The following is a 19,452-nucleotide window of genomic DNA, read 5'->3' as shown; positions in this document are numbered from 1 at the left end:
ACAAAATAAGATTGAATAACTTCAATGTGTGTCATTACGCTGCCTACACTCGAGGCCCGTGTGAGTGTGTGTAATTTGGACAAACAGCGGCCGCCATGTTCTTTCCCAACACGAAGTCAGGAGAGAGGCCGCTTGGCAACACACGACAAAAAAAAAACAACCAAAAAACCCCCAATAATTCATAAATGGTCGACAGTTGCCGAGTTAAAGTAGGTATTTTTCGAGTTGGTCTTCATATCCAGCCAGGTTTGAACGCGCCGACTGCAGAAAAAGTCCATGTTGAGGCCACAAGACGAGACAAAGACAACTTACCTCCATTCAGATCTATTTCACACGCTTTGGTTCACAACTAAAAACGGCTCATGTATGTTTGTTGTTATTCACTCCCCTCGCTGTAACGTGAGTGTGTTTATGAACTCTCTTATCGCCACCTGCCAATTACGTCGTGTCGGTTATTTTATAGTTAGTTCGATGTAATTATTAAACAAGGTTTTTACAGGGGTAATTGTTCCATTTTTAAAAAATAAAAAAAACGGGTATCGTGGCCCTCTTGTGTCCAAAACTAGAAATTGCACCCTTTTAATTTCACAAAAAGGGGCATATTTTTTGTTCACTAACTTAATGTAGGAACTAAATATGATTTAATTTTGCCTTTATGCATAACTGAAGTAATCTCAGCAGGTTTGACAATGAACTTTTTCTGTATATGTCTCAAGCTGTTTTTTGATTGATTGATTGATTGAAACTTGTATTAATAGATTGCACAGTACAGTACATATTCTGTACAATTGACCACTAAATGGTAACACCCAAATAAGTTTTTCAACTTGTTTCGGGGTCCACTTAAATTGATTCATGATACAGATATATACTATCATCATAATACAGTCATCACACAAGATAATCGATTGATTGATTGATTGGAACTTTTATTAGTAGATTGCACAGTGAAGTACATATTCCGTACAATTGACCACTAAATGGTAACACCTGAATAAGTTTTTCAACTTGTTTAAGTCGGGGTCCACTTAAATTGATTCATGATACAGATATATACTATTTTCATAATACAGTCATCCATCCATCCATTTTCTACCACTTATTCCCTTCAGGGGCGCTGGAGCCTATCAATCAATCAAACATCTCAGCTACAATCGGGCAGAAGGCGGGGTACACCCTGGACAAGTCGCTACCTCATCGCAGGGTCAACACAGATAGACAGACAACATTCACACCCACATTCACACACTAGGGCCAATTTAGTGTTGCCAATCAACCTATCCCCAGGTGCATGTTTTTGGCGGTGGGAGGAAGCCGGAGTACCCGGAGGGAACCCACGCAGTCACGGGGAGAACATGCAAACTCCACACAGAAAGATCCCGAGCCCGGGATTGAACTCAGGACTACTCAGGACCTTCGTATTGTGAGGCAGACGCACTAACCCCTCTGCCACACAAGATAATCATCTGAGTATATACAATGAATTATTTACATTATGTACAATCCGGGGTGTGGGATATGGAGGAGGGGGGTGTTTAGGATTGGGATATGGAGGGAGGGGGAGGGGGTTAGGATTGGTTGGTATCAACACTTCAGTCATCAACAATTGCATCATCAGAGAAATGGACATTGGAACAGTGTAGGACTGACTTGGTAGGATATGTACAGCAGGTAGTGGACACAGAGAGAGATCGGAAAGTATAAGAAAAAGTGTCTACATTTGATTATTTACATTTGATTAATTGATTTGATCATCAGGGTATATACCAGTGGTTCTTAACCTGGGTTCGATCGAACCCTAGGTGTTCGGTGAGTCGGCCTCAGGGGTTCGGCGGAGGTCAAAACACCCGACTCATCGTGTAAATACAAACTTCTCCCTGTCGGCGTATTACGGATACGGCAACAGCTGACTGGTTTGCAGGTGTGTAATTTGTTGTGAGTTTATGCACTGTGTTGGTTTAGTTCTTTGAACAAGATGATGTTCATGCATAGTTCATTTTATGCACCAGTAAAAAAACATGGTAACACTTTAGTATGGGGAACATATTCACCATTAATTAGTTGCTTATTAACATGCAAATTAGTAACATATTGGCTCTTAACTAGTCATTATTAAGTACTTATTAATGCCTTATTTGGCATGGCCTTATTATAACCCTCTAACCCTAACCAAATAACTCTAAATTAAGTCTTTGTTACTTAGAATATGTTCCCCTAGTGTCCAAAACACTCTAAATTAAGTTATATGTTACCAAAAACATATAACTTGCTCTTGAATTTGAAAAAAATAAACATTTTATTTTTCACTAAAGAAGGGTTCGGTGAATGCGCATATGAAACTGGTGGGGTTAGGTACCTCCAACAAGGTTAAGAACCACTGGTATATACATCGAATTATTTACAATCCGGGGTGTGGTGTGTGGAGGGGGGGCTTAGGTTTGGTTGATATCAACACTTCAGTCATCAACAATTGCATCATCAGAGAAATGGACATTGGAACAGTGTAGGACTGACTTGGTAAGAGAGAGAGAGAGAGAGAGAGAGAGAGAGAGAGAGAGAGAGAGAGAGAGAGAGAGAGAGAGAGAGAGAGAGAGAGAGAGAGATCAGAAAGCATAAGAATAAGTATCTACATTTGGAGGTGGGATGTGGAAGGGAGGGTGTTAGTTTAGGGTTGAAGTTGCCTGGAGGTGTTCTTTTAGTGCGGTTTTGAAGGAGGATAGAGATGCCCTTTCTTTTACACCTGTTGGGAGTGCATTCCATATTGATGTGGCATAGAAAGAGAATGAGTTAAGACCTTTGTTAGATCGGAGTCTGGGTTTAAAGTGGTTAGTGGAGCTCCCCATGGTGTTGTGGTTATGGCGGTCATTTATGTTAAGGAAGTAGTTTGACATGTACTTCAGTATCAGGGCAGTGTAGCGGATTTTATAGACTAGGCTCAGTGCAAGTTGTTTTACTCTGCTTCATCTTCTATCTGAGCACACTGTACTGGTCACATGTCAATAATTTTTACACAAATACACAAACATTCAATTAAGTCTCCCTTTAACATTAATGGGTTTTCACATACACCGGGAGAAGAAACCAATTCCGCAAAGATTTTATTTATTTATTTTCAAATCCAATAACATAAACTTGAAGTGATTAACACATAACGGAGTTCCTATTCAAGAGTAAACAATGTGTTTTATTATTAAACTGGCTCAAACTAACACGCACAAGAACACCAATACAACAATGTATCCCACCAGACATCCTCCATACTATATCAGCTACAACATTATGACACAATCAAATGGGATCCAATACAAGAGCGGTTTAAAAAATAAAATACAATTACAAAGGATAAGAGAAACGTGTCATTCATCCATCCATTTTCTTCTGCAGTTTCAGTTGGGGTGCCTCAAATTCCCCAATCCCACCTCCTCTAGTTCCACTGGGCTGTGAGACATTGTCCCTGCGATGTGTCCGAAAATGGATGTCCGACTCTGAATCCCTCCTGGATGATCTCTCCAAGTGTGAGTAATATTTTCAAGACATGATAACCACATACTAATACAGCCAGTGGTGATGAGAGTTTATAGTAAAACATGTAGAAAAGTGTAAGAGATCTTGGTCCAATGTGCTTACGTGTTGAACAATACATTGACAACGTGCTGCCAAGTGCATGTTTGTGAAAGGGAATTTGGTCACTTCAACAAGACTGCACTGCAAGGTGGGCGGCTCGATCCAAATATCGATATCAAAAAGGTATTGGATGATGATGCCATCGATATTTTTCGGTTCTCTTCTGTTTATTTTATTATTATTATTACATATGTTCAAATATGTATTTATAAGGGCTGTCAAAAATAGAGCAAACTCATGAGATTAATGATAAAAAAAAATATTGCGTTAATCATGTATAGACGCAGATTAATCAAGCAATTAAATGGACCTTACATGTTGTTTTACCGTAACCGTGGATGGTTACCTGAAAGGGTGTTACACGGTCAGTACAAAGATGAGTGAAGAGACTCCGACTATTGTGCTCGCTGGTGAATTTCACTCTAAAACAGTGATTCTCAAACTGGTACGTGGGCTCCATCTATAGCGGTATGCCAAAGAATCACTTAATTAAATATTCAAACAGTGTTACTGTTCAATCTGCGTGTAATGTGGCCAACCATATTGAATATACCTGTTAAATAAAAACCTCTGCCTTGTTTTTAATGAATATTTAGGCCTACTACGCTACTGTATTTTCATGTAGGTCATTATCGTGGTGCTTGGAGAGCCACGTGTTTTCTGAGGTGGTACTTGGTGCAAAAAGTTTGAGAACCACTGTTGTAAAAAACACCCTGACTGGACTTTAGATACAACGTTAATTATTGAACATCTATCATCATAGAAGGCATACTGAAATAGATATGCATATTATTGGCAATTTGTAATGTGCAAGGCTACCAACTACCAAAAAATAAATTCAAGAGTACACGTTGCAACTTTAAGGATGTATGAAATGATTTAGGAAATGGTTAAGGATCTAAGAATGTGGAAATGTAACTAATACTGTACCTTATTATCTTACATGTACTGTATTGGGGCCCCCGCTTATAAGCTATTATAGCTTCTTGGGACTTTCCCCTTTACAAAGCACTTACAAATCATATACAATTGTTAAGTGTATGGACTTTTATAATGTTTTGTAAATAGAGACAGGATCATGCCGTGCTTTCAAGTAAAACATTAAACAAAATCTGTGTGACATTCTTACAATAAAATGGCACGTGTGTCCAAGTATTGGGGTCGTTTTAAAGCTTCAATTATGCAAGCAAGTGATGAATTGTGATTAATCCAAATATAAAATTGGGGATTAATTTGACTAAAAATTGTATCATTTGACAGCACTAATATTTATGTTGTTTACAATGTCAGGGAATACGTTCTCTACACGGACTTGAATAAGAGCCAATAGCAGTTTTTGCTTTTGTTGTCTTATTGCACTCAATTGTACATAATAAAATGTATACAATGTGTTATTTTGTTTATATTGCTAGATTGCCTTATATTGTTGAATTAAATGTTAATTTGTGCCACCTATAAGTGTGTCAATACAACTATATTTACGTGTTTGCCTAAATTATTCTTACTGTAATCATGATTGACAAAAGAAAGGTAAACGTCACAAAATCAATCGATGATCTTGAAAAACGTCCGAGTAAAAAGTATCGGCGGTATTGTCTGGTATTATATCGATCCCGATGACTGTGGTATCGCCCACCTCCAATGCACAGTGACAATATGGTCAGGACTCTTCAGCGGTTGGCGTCGTCCACTTTAACAAGAGGCCCACACAAGTCTCTCTTCTCCAGCATGGAATAGTCAAGCAGTGGAACATCGCAGCCGGTGAATTCCAGTTTGTTCGGACTGGTGCAGATGCTGAAGTCTAGTTTCTTGGTAGCATCGCCCCCGTGTTCCAGCATCTTGAGCCGAGCTGGGCTTTTGACACTACCCGGGGGCCGGCCAGGACTCACCTTATACCCCGCAGCTCTGGTTGTACCCACAGGCCTGCCGGGGCTGGTTTTAAAACCAGCGGCCCTTGTGGTCCCGGGTGGACGTCCAGTACTGGTGCGGTACCCTGCTAACTTTGTGGTCCCCAACGGTCTGCCTCTCTTCCCCGACTTCACTTTAGTGGTGTTTTTCTTAGCGCCTGCAGCCACCTCCGTATTGGTTCTCAGCGACTGAAGATGAAAGGGATTCTGGGGGTCGTGGAACTGACCTGGCATCATCCCCTTGTGCATGCTCTGTGGCAAAGGGGCCAAGCCGGCGAGTGACAGGTGCAACCCAGACGTTGTTGGGTAGAACTTGTTCGATTGGAGGCTGTATAGATCAAAACAGCTTGCAGGGTGAGAGTCCTCTGCAGGGCCACTCATACAGTAGTCGCTGCTGCTGCCACAGGTCACGTGATGCATCATTTTCGGTTTTCTGCGGGGCGTGTAGCAAAATAACACAAGCACCAATGTTACACACTGACTTGAGTATCGCCACGTAATGTCAATGGAACGTAGCGAGTTAGCTAATATAACGGTATGCATTTTTACAAAAGCAACATTAACCGTACCTCAGTCGATGGAGGACAATACGCGAGAAAAGGGTAATGTCGTATGGTCAACAACTGACATGTCTGCAAACTACGCCCAGGTGTCCGCCATTGGGAGGGAGCGACGTTCGCATCTCTTTTATTCCTTCAGGCTGTGGGCGAGAAGATGAGACAGGAAGCCATTTTTGCCTAAAAAAAAAAATCAATGGAACAAGACGCTTTAACCACGCATGCGCGTAAATCTGACTTCCGGAGTGGAGGAAGAACGAAGAGTTCCATCAAAACCTTCCATTGTACTTGAAATAAAAATGCGTGCTGTCATTTACAATAATAATTAAACTTTTCTCCTTATGGTTATAGACGAAAAGTGAAAATAATTGAAAAGGAGTTCAACAGCGCTTGGTGATGTCAATCAAAACCCAGCATTATGTTGTGAAATGTTTGATACAGCTTTTATATACTGGATGTCAGTTAATTGCACAGGTCGAAAATGCAAATAAAGACATCATTTTACTAAGGCTGCAACTAACAACTAATTTGATAATCGATTAATCTGTTGATTATTACTAAATAAATAATCGGATAAAAGAGACAAACTACATTTCTATCCTTCAAAGTATTTTATTGGAAAAAAACAGCATACTGGCACCATACTTATTTTGATTATTGTTTGTCAGCGGTTTGTAAATGTTGCAGTTTATAAATAAAGGTTTATAAAATAAAAAAATAAAAAAGTATCCTCTGCGCATAGCATAGATCCAACGAATCGATGACTAAATCAATCGCCAACTATTTTTATAATCGATTTTAATCGATTAGTTCTTGCAGCCCTAAATTTTACATACCAACATTTGCAATATGGGAATTTTCCTAGATGATGGCTTTACCCACCTCCAACAACACGGCAAACCCCCAAAAAGGATTCTATTTCCAGGCTCCTTCTCAACATTTGTGTTTGAGAGATTTTTCATGTTGACTTACATCATATCTTCCATCATTGGATTTATTAAAATCTGTAAGGGATCATCCAAAAATCAGGAATGTGTCTGACCCTGCTCCTTTAGATAAGGACAAGTCTACTTCAAGTATTTAGACCAGTGGTTCTTAACCTGGGTTCGATCGAACCTTAGGGGTTCGGTGAGTCAGGCTCAGGGGTTCGGTGGAGGTCAAAACACACCCGACTCATCGTGTAAATACAAACTTCTCCCTATTACGGATACGGCAACAGCAGAAGTCTGACTGATTTGCAGGTGTGTAATTTGTTGTGAGTTTATGCACTGTGTTGGTTTTGTTGTTTGAACAAGGTGATGTTCATGCACGGTTCATTTTGTGCACCAGTAAAAAAACATGGTAACATTTTAGTATGGGGAACATATTCACCATTAATTAGTTGCTTATTAACATGCAAATTAGTAACATATTGGCTCTTAACTAGTCATTATCAAGTACTTATTAATGCCTTATTAGGCATGGCCTTTTTATAACCCTAACACTAACCCTAACCAAATAACTCTAAATTAAGTCTTTGTTACTTAGAATATGTTCCCCATATTAAAGTGTTACCAACAACATATAACTCTGTCTTGAATTTGAAAAAAAACATTTTATTTTTCACTAAAGGGTTCGGTGAATGCGCGTATGAAACTGGTGGGGTTCGGTACCTCCAACAAGGTTAAGAACCACTGATTTAGACAAATGTTTTCTTTGGCAGCTCCATCCATCGGTCTTAAACTTTTTCACATAGAAGATTTAAAAAAACTAGAAAGGACAGCAAAATACAAGAGTTACCCAGGAAAAAACAGACAGGTATTATAAACACAAAACAAAACTTTTATCATGGAGAGTGTTTATTAACATCCATAGGAATTTAAGGACAGACACTGGCTTTCTGCAGCAACTGCAGTGCTAGAACAAATATCAATTTACATTTATCAGCGTTATTTCCCCTGATGGTCACTTCCAAAATGGATCCAAGATGAAGTCCACAGGACTTAAGATTCTTTCATGAGCTTGGTCAACTTCTGAATCTTCGTCTTCGTGGACATGTCCGCATACCTGTCGCCGATACTGACAATCATGCCACCCAGGATTGATGGATCAGACTGTTAGGAACACGACATTTTAAGTCAAATCAACATAGTAGTTCAAATAAAGGCAGACAATAGCTACGTGCTAAGTACAATTAATCTGATTAAAAGCCTTACCGCAGACCTGGGCAAAATGTGGCCCGTTATGATTTTCAATCCGGCCCGCCGGACGTTCTACATCATTTTTTTTTACCTTTAACATCAAAACTGTCGCCGCCATTATGATTTGCAGGGCTGTTTTTAAATTACCGTAAGTCTTGAACTACAGAAAGTATTTCAATGATCGAAATCTTCGCTTTTGGGTGTTATACAAGTTATTACGGTAATCTACGTCACAGCAGCTCAGACGAGGAACAGAGTGGGTGGGGTTTGTTTCCAGAGCAGCCAGCCTGTAACGCATGTGTCAGAAACAGATGCGGAAGCAGATTTTTATGTGATATCATATTGTAGGTGTTTATTACACTTTGCATTCATATTTTGCTGTTTTTATATTTTTGTTGTGTTTTGATTGATTGTAAAAGATACACAACTATCAAGGAGCTGGTCTGAGAATAAAAGAGGAGCGACGTTCATATGTTAATATTCAGTGTTTTATTGTTCATAGTTAATATTGTAAATCCCACTTTCTTTATTTTGATGTGCATCTTGGGTGCACCATTCAGTAAAAAACTGTAAAATTCCATTCCGTCTTTTTGAGGTGGTCTGTCATAACGTTTTTAGAACTCTATCGGACATTGTGACTTTTGGTATTGGTGTTCCTGAAAAAAGGGGGCCCAAACACACATACTGTACAGCAGATGTTTACACATACACCTTGGCCCCCAGACAAAATATTTGCCCAGCTCTGCCTTACCGGAATAAAATTGCTTCATGTAAACACACCATTCGATCACACGTTTGGATCAAAATTTAATTCCGATCGACGGGTGATTTATGCCGATAGTCATTCAGATCGGAGCAAATGAAAACACTTCTGAAATTTGGCTCATATTTATCCTTACTGCGCATGTCTTTGATGTCAGCTATACTTTAAAGGCCTACTGAAATGATTTGTTTTTATTTAAACGGGAATAGCAGATCCATTCTATGTGTCATACTTGATCATTTCGCGATATTGCCATATTTTTGCTGAAAGGATTTAGTAGAGAAAATCGACGATAAAGTTCGCAACTTTTGCTCGCTGATAAAAAAAAGACTTGCCTGTACCGGAAGTAGCGTGACGTCACAGGAGCTAGTATTCCTCACAATTCCCCGTTTACAATGGAGCGAGAGATTCGGAGCGACAAAGCGACGATTACCCCATTAATTTGAGCGAGGATGAAAGATTCGTAGATGAGGAACGTTACAGTGAAGGACTAAAGAGGCAGTGATGGACGTATCTTTTTTCGCTCTGACCGTAACTTAGGTACAAGCTGGCTCATTGGATTCCACACTCTCTCCTTTTTCTATTGTGGATCACGGATTTGTATTTTAAACCACCTCGGATACTATATCCTCTTGAAAATGAGAGTCGAGCACGCGAAATGGACATTTAAAGTGACTTTTATCTCCACAACAATACATCGGTGACACACTTAGCTACTGAGCTAACGTGATAGCATCGTTCTCAAATGAAGATAGAAACAAAAGAAATAAACCCCTGACTGGAAGGACAGACAGAAGATCAACAATACTATTAAACCATGTACATGTAACTACACGGTTAAAAATTCTCAGCCTGGTAAGGCTTAACAATACTGTTGCTAACGACGCTAAGGCTAATTTAGCAACTTAGCAACCGGACCTCACAGAACTATGATAAAACATTAGCGCTCCACCTACGCCAGCCAGCCCTCATCTTCCCATCAACAGCCGTGCTCACCTGCGTTCCAGCGATCGACGGCGCGACAAAGGACTTCATCCGTGGGTTTGGCGGCAAGCATCGGCTAGGCGTAGTAAGTAGTCCTTGTTGTGTTGCTGTAAGTATTGTACTTAGACGCTAATACACCGATCGATCCCACCTACAACGTTCTTCTTTGCAGCCTCCATTGTTCATTAAACAAATTGCAAAAGATTCACCAACACAGATGTCCAGAATACTGTGGAATTTTGTCGAAGAGTACCCCACTTCCGTGGATTTTGTGACGTCACGCGCATAAATCATATCCAAAGGAGTTTTTCAACCGGAAGTGTGGCGGGAATTTTAAAATTGCACTTTATAAGTTAACCCGGCCGTATTGGCATGTGTTGCAATGTTAAGATTTCATCATTGATATATAAACTATCAGACTGCGTGGTCGGTAGTAGTGGGTTTCAGTAGGCCTTTAATAGTCTCGGAATGAAGCAATTGCCTTGCTGCCATCTCCCCCGTATATACTGATGCACTCTATAGTAATTGGTAATTAAAATTGATATGTGAAAAAATAAACAATGGGATCTTTAAAACTAAAAATTGTACCTTGGTTTCCAGCTTGATCATTTCACCCTTCTGAAGAAATCCATTGAGTGCGACTTTCAGCTCCGCAAGACTAGCCTGATCTAAAGGCTGAAACGATACAACATTGAGTAAATCGGACAGATGACGATAAAGCCTAAAATGACAGCAACATTTGTACGACATACCTGAGCAGTGGTAACTGTGCAGATCACCTCACCGCGGTGTGCACTCATCATCTTGCCGAAAGCAGTGATGACGTCCCCAGTTTTAGTCAGACGACCATTGTCGGCCAAAACATCTGCAGAAAACGATATAATCGATTAACACTAATCACTAAACAAGAATTTAAAGGCATACATGTTAAAAGGAGAATCAAGCATCTAAAGCCTGTGTCAAAGTCAAGGCCCGCGGGCCAGATCCAGCCCACAAATGAATTATATATGGTCGTCGGGATATTTGATTAGTATTACAACCAGGCCACAGCCGCCTGCTGCTGTTTTACACGCACCAATACTCCATTAGTGTTGGCGCTAGGTCCCAGGGACCCCATCAAGTCAAAAAAAATGGGGTCCCACAGAAAATTTTTTGTAACCGTTCTGAATTTTTTAAATAAATGTATGCATTATCGTGTTATATCTCACATTCTATATTGTGTTTTGGAAAAAGGTTGTCATAAACGTTAAATTCATTAAAAAAAAACAATACAAAAGAAAACAAATTTTTGTATTTTATGTATTCAATTATAAACATTCATTCACTTTCTTCTTTCCTTCATGGATCTAAACTTTACCGCTGCCGGTATTTTTTTCTATATTTTTATTGTAATATTTTCAGAATGTGTTTGTTCTATTTTTGGCCAAAGTAAGACAAAGAAAACAATTTGAAGTGGTCTTTATTTTTTTGTTTTACAGATTTTCCTCCATGCGGCCCCTGAGCTAAAATGAGTTTGACACCCTTGATCTAAAGGATTAATAACTCTGCAAGTGTTTTTCTCATTTTATGTAGCATTCCATTACAAAACCACTGGTCAATAAATGAAAATTAACTCGATAAAAAGTTTTCTTCGTCTCTGGCTTTCAAACAGGGTGCAAGAGGGTTCACTTGGTGCATCGATCTCGGCACGTTTAATAAATTGTAAAATTAAACGAACGTAGTGAATTAGGGCTGGGCAATTATGTGATTGAGATCGATGGTTGTGTGGAATTTGAGTTTTATCACGGTGATCAGCTGTTAGCATATATTACATCGATCAAACATGGCAGAAATGTCTGTTAGAAGTTACCGCAGTAGTAATCAGGAGGGAAGAAACAATGCTCGGTATAATCCTGCACGGAAAAATCTGCCTTTATTGACCGTGATCCTGTGTGTGTCTGTGAATGTAAGTGTGTACGTTTGCATGTGTGTGTGCGCGTCACCATCCCGTTCCACGCCGCAAAAGTCAGGCTCATCGCGATGTAACTATTATGTTCAATCAGCATTGTGCCTGTTTCTCCTTACACAGCTCGAAGGGCAGACCAGAAGAATAAAATAAAGAAATGTGTCTAACACTTGCATAAAAGTTAAAACAACGAAAAGTTAAAACAACGTTGAGAAGGAACAGCAACTTTATATTGTGTTGCGCTGCCTAGCATTCCTCCAATGGGGAATTCAAATTGCTAGTCTCTCCCAGATTCTTTTTATGGCAATAAGCTGATGTTTATTTTCAATCACCAGGCAGAAGTTGGTATTTTGTGGTTTATTCTCCAAGCTTAGAGGACAAACGTGAGACCAATCTAGTACACCAGCGTTCCCTCGCCCGGTCTAGCTCGGTCTCCCTCCTTCCACCTCCTGTCCCCCCAAGCTCAGCACTGCACTGTGCTCCTTATCTTAGGAATGTTATGGCAGTCTCAACAGCTCTTTGCCTTTCTAATCAAGGACACTCGAATGCAAGCACTTTGTACCACACGAGACATTAGCTGATGAAAATATGACTATAGGAGTTTAGAAAAAAGTAAAACTTAAATATGGATATGATTCTGATCTGCTTCCATCAATTGACACACTTCAGTTTCACTGCAGCTCACCAGTAATCCTGTCCTGGATGCAGACTCGCAGGCATGCACAGAATGTATTTGTGACTGAACTACTGAATTGGTCCCGACTGGGGGAATAGACACACCTACTAATTTAAATCGGAAAAAAACAGTTTTATATCTAAATATTTTTTAATCACTTTCTGTTTGTGTTTGCTGTGGAATCCTCAGATAAATCATGTACTAAAAATCTCTGAAGACACTTTTTGTTCAAATTATTTTTGAGTTTGCGGATAAAAACATATTGTCCCTGAAATTATCATTAAAAATGTTTGGTGTGTTGGTACAGTACCTCAAATTCAAACTGCACTACATTATTTAAGTTTTCGCCAAACCACTGGTGAGAAGCATTGATGTATACGAGTAATCGAAAAATACAAATAATTTACAGTTTGAAAAAGTTGTTTAGTAAATGTTAACTTGATATAAAAGTCTTATAGTATTCAGTACACTACTGATGTGTTTACTGCAGAATGAAGTTTGTGATGAAAAGCAAAATACAAAATAACTAAGACAAAAAGTTGCTCTCTTAACGTCGCAAAATGAACTGAAAAAGAATCAAAACTGTGTTTTTAAAACCAAGGTACGGAACTTAGCGTGGGATACCTGTACTCTTGCACTTCTAGTAAGCACAATTGTAAAAATTAACACACTGACAGTTTTTAGCATATATTACCTTGATCAAACATGGCAGAACTGTCTGCGACAAGATACTGCAGTAGTAAACAGAAGGGAGGCAACAGTGCTCGGTACAATCCTGCACGAGACAGTCGGCTTTTTAAAACAAATGGTGATATTAATCGAGATCGGATGATATGAAAAACTTAATCGTGATCATTTTTTTTTTTTGCCATATTGCCCGGCCCCTAGAGTGAATATTCTTGTCAGTCATCTACAATCTTTGTCTAGGTAGGTGGAGGCGAGGCCGCTATCTTACGGACATACACATATGTATGGACAGAGCTTTGGTAGGTGGAGCTTACTCGTGAGAAGCATCGCAAAGTGACAAAAATTAGGGGGAAAAGACAATTGCATTGACAAATGTCTGGTATGGGAATATTTTGGCTTCAAACCAAACGAGCCAGAACACCGAAAATGGTGTGAAGCGACAGTTACAAAAATAAAAAACAACTGGGGGAAAAAACTGTTCTTTGTTAAATTTTTGCTAACAGAAATGTATTTCATTTGTTTTGTTTGTTTAGTTATTTAGGATAATTAGACATTCTTGACCTTCCAATTACAATGTGAAAATGTACTAACTAGAGATGTCCGATAATATCGGACTGCCGATATTATCGGCCGATAAATGCTTTAAAATGTAATATCGGAAAGTATCGGTTTCAAAAAGTTAAATTTATGACTTTTTAAAACGCCAGAGCGCCAATAAACCTTAAAGGCACTGCCTTTGCGTGCCGGCCCAGTCATATAATATCTACGGCTTGCCACACACACAAGTGAATGTTTTACAGCCATAAAGGTCACACTGAGGGTGGACGTATAAACAGCTTTAACACTGTTACAAATGTGCGCCACACTGTGAACCCACACCAAACAAGAATGACAAACACATTTCGGGAGAACATCCGCACCGTAACACAACATAAACACAACAGAACAAATACCCAGAACCCCTTGCAGCACTAACTCTTCTAGGACGCTACAATATACACCCCTCCCCCAACCTCCTCATGCTCTTTCAGGGAGAGCATGTCCCAAATTCCAAGCTGCTGTTTTGAGGCTTGTTAAAAAAAATAATGCACTTTGTGACTTCAATAATAAATATGGCAGTGCCATGTAGGCATTTTTTTCCATAACTTGAGTTGATTTATTTTGGAAAACCTTTTTACATTGTTTAATGCTTCCAGCGGGGCATCACAACAAAATTAGGCATAATAATGTGTTAATTCCACGCCCGTATATATCGGTATGGGTTGATATGGGAATCGGTAATTAAGAGTTGGACAATATCGGATATTGGCAAAAAAGCCATGATCGGACATCTCTAGTACTAACGACAGTGACAATAAAAAAAGTATTGCTTTTGTAATGGTTACTTGCATTATTATATATAGTGCTTAATATGGTCTCAAAATAATGCTAACAATATTGTTTATCGGCAATAAAGTGCACAACTATATATCGTCCAGCAAAATTCTATATTGGCCCAAGCCTATGTACCGTATTTTTCTGACTATAAGTCGACGTTTTTTTTCATAGTTTGGCCGTGGGTGCGACGTATACTTCGGAGCGACTTATGTGTGAAATTAACACATTACCGTAAAATATCAAATAATATTATTTATCTCATTCGCGTGAGCGACGAAGAAAATGTCCGCAATCGTCACACACACGTCAGCAATCGTCACTCACACGCCAACCAATAAGAATTTGGCGGGGGAGGGTCATGGCAGAAGTGCATTGTGGGTCATGGAATACTAACTGCTATATGCTATACGCTACTGCCGGAGCTATTAAAATGGATCACATCAACATTGGCGGTAATTTATAAAAACTGAGAAGGGCTGAACTAAAATGGCACCGAAAAGGAAATCATATACTGCAGATTACAAGCCGGACGTAGTGAAATATGCAGCAGAAAACGGCGATCGAGCAGCAGAAAGAAATGGAGCGGCGCATACCAGGAGCGACAACGAGGAAGATTTCATCGGATTTAGCGATCAGGAGTGACAGATTGTTTGGTAAACGTACAGCATGTTCTATATTTTATAGTTATTTGAATGACTCTTACCATAATATGTTACGTTAACATACCAGGCACGTTCTCAGTTGGTTATTTATGCCTCATATGGCGTACACCAGGGGTCACCAATGCCGTGCCCGCGGGCACCAGGTAGCCCGTAAGGACCAGGGGCCGTACTTATCAAGCTTCTTAGAGTGCCATTTTACACTTAAGTCCTGAGAATTTGCGAAATTTAGTCCTACTCTCAAACTTAAGAATAAAAGCTTTTTATCAACGTTCTTAAGTCTAAGAATCACTCCTACTCTCCACGATATTTAAGAGACCTTCAGAGGTGTCTTAAGTGGTTAGGAGTTGCCAGCAGGGGATGGCACTGAGGCGAGAGAGACGTGCGCGAACGTTCAGGGAACGGAACAATGTTTTTGGTTTTTTTGATGACGAGCAGCTGATCAAACGTTATCGTTTAGACAGAGCGGACATTATTTTTGTCACAGATTTAATACTTTTCGATTCCTTGTTGATTTCTGCATGTGTTTGCAGTGGGCTAGTATATATGGAGCCACCCACACCAGTTTCAAATTAGTTGCCTAATTAATGAATTGGAAAGAAAATGTTATGACAGTAGCGTATGTGTGTGGCCGTGAGGTGAGTGACGTAAGTGAGTGTGTGGGCGATAGAAGAGAGGGAGCGGTAGCGTGAGTGCCGGCGGGGACTAGTTTGTTTTGTATTATTTTGTAGTTTATTGTCAAAATATACACTCCCATTGTCCACTTAAATATTTCCAAGATATTTCTTTATTCTTAGACAACGGATTCCCTTCCGTGATTGGTCATTTCTATGGACACAGAAATTACGTCACCTAAAATTCCGTTTACGGCACATAGTAATGTCGTAATTCAGCTCTGAGTGTGACACTTAAGATTCAGTCCTACACTTCGCTGAAAGTGTGAGTAAGACGCTTGATAACTAACTTTTAAGTGCAGCTTTCAGCGAATAATTTATTTACTCTTAAGTCAACTCTTAGCAGACTTCTTAGGAGTAATTCTAAGAAGCTTGATAAGTACGGCCCCAGATGAGTAGCCCACTGGCCTGTTCTAAAAATAGCTCAAATAGCAGCACTTACCAGTGAGCTGCCTCTATTTTTTAAATTTTATTTATTTACTAGCAAGCTGGTCTCGCTTTGCCCGACATTTTTAATTCTAAGAGAGACAAAACTCAAATAGAATTTGAAAATCCACGAAAATATTTTAAAGACTTGGTCTTCACTTGTTTAAATAAATTCTTTTTTTTTTTTTACTTTGCCTCTTATAACTTTCAAAAAGACAATTTTAGAGAAAAAAAACAACCTTAAAAAGGATTTTATGATTTTTAAACACATATACCTTTTTACCTTTTAAATTCCTTCCTCTTCTTTCCTGAAAATTTAAATCAATGTTCAAGTAAATTTATTTTTTTTATTGTAAAGAATAATAAATACATTTTAATTTAATTCTTCATTTTAGCTTCTGTTTTTTCGACGAAGAATATTTGTGAAATATTTCTTCAAACTTATTATGATTAAAATTCAAAAAAATGATTCTGGCAAATCTAGAAAATCTGCAGAATCAAATTTAAATCTTATTTCAAAGTCTTTTGATTTTCTTTTAAAAATGTTGTTCTGGAAAATCTAGAAGAAATAATGATTTGTCTTTGTTAGAAATATAGCTTGGTCCAATTTGTTATATATTCTAACAAAGTGCAGATTGTATTTTAACCTATTTAAAACATGTCATCAAAATTCTAAAATTAATTTTAGTCAGGAAAAATTACTAATGATGTTCCATAAATTATTTTTTCAAAAAGATTCGAATTAGCTAGTTTTTCTCTTCTTTTTTTCGGTTGAATTTTGAATTTTAAAGAGTCGAAATAGAAGATAAACTATGTTTCAAAATTTTATTGTAATTTTTTTTCGTGTTTTCTCCTCTTTTAAATCGTTCAATTAAGTGTCAATATCATTAATTATTAATAATAACAGAGTTAAAGGTAAATTGAGCAAATTGGCTATTTTCGGCAATTTATTTAAGTGTGTATCAAACTGGTAGCCCTTCGCATTAATCAGTACCCAAGAAGTAGCTCTTGGTTTCAAAAAGGTTGGTGACCCCTGGCGTACACTTATTCAGCCTGTTGTTCACTATTCTTTATTTATTTTAAATTGCCTTTCAAATGTCTATTCTTGGTGTTGGATTTTATCAAATAAATTTCCCCCAAAAATGCGACTTATACTCGAGTGCGACATATATGTTTTTTTCCTTCTTTATTATGCATTTTCGGCCGGTGCGATTTATACTCCGGAGCGACTTATAATCCGAAAAATACGGTACTTGCATTATTATATATAGTGCTTAATATGGTCTCAAAATAATGCTAACAATATTGTTTATCGGCAATAAAGTGCACGACTATATATCGTCCAGCAAAATTCTACATTGGCCCAAGCCTATGTACTGCGTGACAACTCACTAATGAGGTTCACGGTGATCGGGGAGACTTTGGCCTTTGTAAGGGCATCGGTGAAGGTCTTCTGCTTGATGCTACGCTTCACATGAGGGTTCATTACCACACTGGAAAGTTTAGGATCCTTGATGAGGGTCTGTGGAACAAAAACACAGCCAATTCAAGCGGACATTCGACCAAATCACCTTCACATCCTTGACTTACATTTACTTTACCCAGCTCCTGTTCCACTTGGTCCAGTTTCTTCTGCTTACTAGCAGCTGAGAACAGAGCTACGGCATAACGGCCCTCCACTCCATAGACTTGGATGGGTGCCTTGAATAGAAAAGTTTTAAAAAATGGTCATTTAACAATTCAATACGTTGAAAGGGTGTCATGTTGTATATCATGTTGTACCTTAATCAGTCTGGTTGCAGGTCGCACAACTGATGTGCTAAACTGGCGGGCCTGCAGAGACAAATTGCATAACTTTGACATGAAACACCAAGTAGGTGAGAGAGTACACATTTAGTTTGGCATACATTTTAATTTTCCTGAAGGAATCAATAAAGTACTATCAAAACCGCAATAAAAGTTCACCTCCAGGCAGCTACAACCCTAAACTAACACCCTCCCCGGATTGCTAATAATCAAATGTAAACAACCAAATGCAGATACTTTTTCTTTTTCTTATGCCTTCTGATCTCTCTCTCTCTCTCTCCCTCTCTCTCTCTATGTCCACTACTTGATGTCCATACCCCCCCCCCATACCCCTGATTGTAAATAATTCAATGTGATTATCTTGTGTGATGACTGTATTATGATGATAGTATATACGATTATGATGTATTATGATGATAGTATATATGATAGTATATATCTGTATCATGAATCAATTTAAGTGGACCCCGACTTAAACTAGTTGAAAAACTTATTCGGGTGTTATCCTTTAGTGGTCAATTGTACGGAATATGTACTTCACTGTGCAACCTACTAATAAAAGTCTCAATCAATCAATGAATCTATTACTGCTCGCTGCTAGGCTAACGCTTTAGCAGTCATTCAAGTGCAACCCCGCGTGTGTTATTCATGCATGTCAAAGTCGACAGAAGGTTCCCCCGAAAGGTTATGGCGTGTCAGACGGAGTTTGCAATACACAAATAGAGACCATGAACTATTCTAAACGTGGCAAAATTGGTAAAATCATTGAACGTCGTACCTGCTGTCCTAGCATGAGTGCTGCCATTTTCTCCTCCAGCTGTCTTGAGCAAAAGTACCGAGTGCGCATGTGCATAGACGAAACTGTTCATGGGTAATGTAGTCCTAAAACAAATACGTTATGACAGTACAGTAGATATAAGCATCAATCCATCCATTTTCTAATGCTTGTCCCTTTTTGAGGTCGCAGGGGATGCTGGAGCATATCATTGCTACATAATTAGATTATTTGTAAAATAAATAAATAAATAAAAAATATCTCCCAGGTTTGTTTGGATCGCACGCGAGCTACAACGGTGTGTGCTAAAACGTTGAATTCCACGGACATTTTAATTACGTATATTATTTTATGTACATTTAACCTACATATCCTTAGCCATATTATATGTTTCTATCGTTGTGAAAGCATA

The 19,452-nt window shown here is 38.7% G+C and overlaps 4 protein-coding genes across 6 annotated transcripts in view; 1 reads left to right on the top strand and 3 right to left on the bottom strand.

Annotated features, from left to right (window-relative positions):
- Nucleotides 1-489, bottom strand: part of nsd1a (nuclear receptor binding SET domain protein 1a) — a 49,762-nt gene extending 49,273 nt beyond the window's left edge. Inside the window, exon 1 of one of the 2 annotated variants that reach the window (XM_062045880.1) lies at nucleotides 313-489. The gene's annotated coding sequence lies outside the window, so the exon portion shown is untranslated. The remainder of the gene's footprint in view (nucleotides 1-312) is intronic. The other variant, XM_062045879.1, reaches the window with a different exon arrangement.
- LOC133649096 (serine/threonine-protein phosphatase 2A catalytic subunit beta isoform-like) overlaps nucleotides 1-19,452 on the top strand; it is a 35,278-nt gene that overhangs the window by 86 nt on the left and 15,740 nt on the right. The window contains exons 1-2 of one of the 2 annotated variants that reach the window (XM_062045884.1): nucleotides 1,757-1,921; nucleotides 3,385-3,515. In XM_062045884.1, the coding sequence (XP_061901868.1) occupies nucleotides 3,501-3,515 (15 nt within the window). In that variant the 5' untranslated portion in view covers nucleotides 1,757-1,921; nucleotides 3,385-3,500. Of the gene's footprint in view, nucleotides 1-1,756; nucleotides 1,922-3,384; nucleotides 3,516-19,452 lie in introns of those variants that run through there. The other variant, XM_062045883.1, reaches the window with a different exon arrangement.
- LOC133649099 (UPF0461 protein C5orf24 homolog) lies at nucleotides 3,093-6,281 on the bottom strand. The gene is made up of 2 exons (XM_062045887.1): nucleotides 6,101-6,281; nucleotides 3,093-5,964 (listed from the first exon to the last, which is right to left on the bottom strand). The coding sequence occupies exon 2, from the start codon at nucleotides 5,952-5,954 to the stop codon at nucleotides 5,295-5,297; it is 660 nt and encodes a 219-aa protein (XP_061901871.1). The 5' UTR covers nucleotides 5,955-5,964; nucleotides 6,101-6,281; the 3' UTR covers nucleotides 3,093-5,294.
- Nucleotides 7,909-19,147, bottom strand: atp5po (ATP synthase peripheral stalk subunit OSCP). Its single transcript, XM_062045886.1, has 7 exons — nucleotides 19,044-19,147; nucleotides 18,242-18,292; nucleotides 18,050-18,160; nucleotides 17,852-17,981; nucleotides 10,768-10,880; nucleotides 10,604-10,690; nucleotides 7,909-8,181 (listed from the first exon to the last, which is right to left on the bottom strand). Exons 1-7 carry the CDS (start codon nucleotides 19,116-19,118, stop codon nucleotides 8,071-8,073), a joined length of 678 nt encoding a protein of 225 aa, XP_061901870.1. The 5' UTR covers nucleotides 19,119-19,147; the 3' UTR covers nucleotides 7,909-8,070.

Source organism: Entelurus aequoreus, linkage group LG04 (assembly GCF_033978785.1).
Source record: "Entelurus aequoreus isolate RoL-2023_Sb linkage group LG04, RoL_Eaeq_v1.1, whole genome shotgun sequence".
NCBI classification, from domain to species: domain Eukaryota; kingdom Metazoa; phylum Chordata; class Actinopteri; order Syngnathiformes; family Syngnathidae; genus Entelurus; species Entelurus aequoreus.
Note: the sequence above shows the minus strand (reverse complement) of the source record. Positions and strands in the feature narration are given on the sequence as shown.

Coding starts and splice junctions, on each gene's coding strand:
- LOC133649099 (XM_062045887.1), bottom strand. CDS start 5,954: ATGATGCATCACGTGACCTGTGGCAGCAGCAGCGACTACTGTATGAGT.
- atp5po (XM_062045886.1), bottom strand. CDS start 19,118: ATGCACATGCGCACTCGGTACTTTTGCTCAAGACAGCTGGAGGAGAAA. Junction 18,161..18,241: donor CTGCAACCAGACTGATTAAG/GTACAACATGAT, acceptor TTTCTATTCAAG/GCACCCATCCAAGTCTATGG. Junction 8,182..10,603: donor TGATCAAGCTGGAAACCAAG/GTACAATTTTTA, acceptor TGTTCCTAACAG/TCTGATCCATCAATCCTGGG.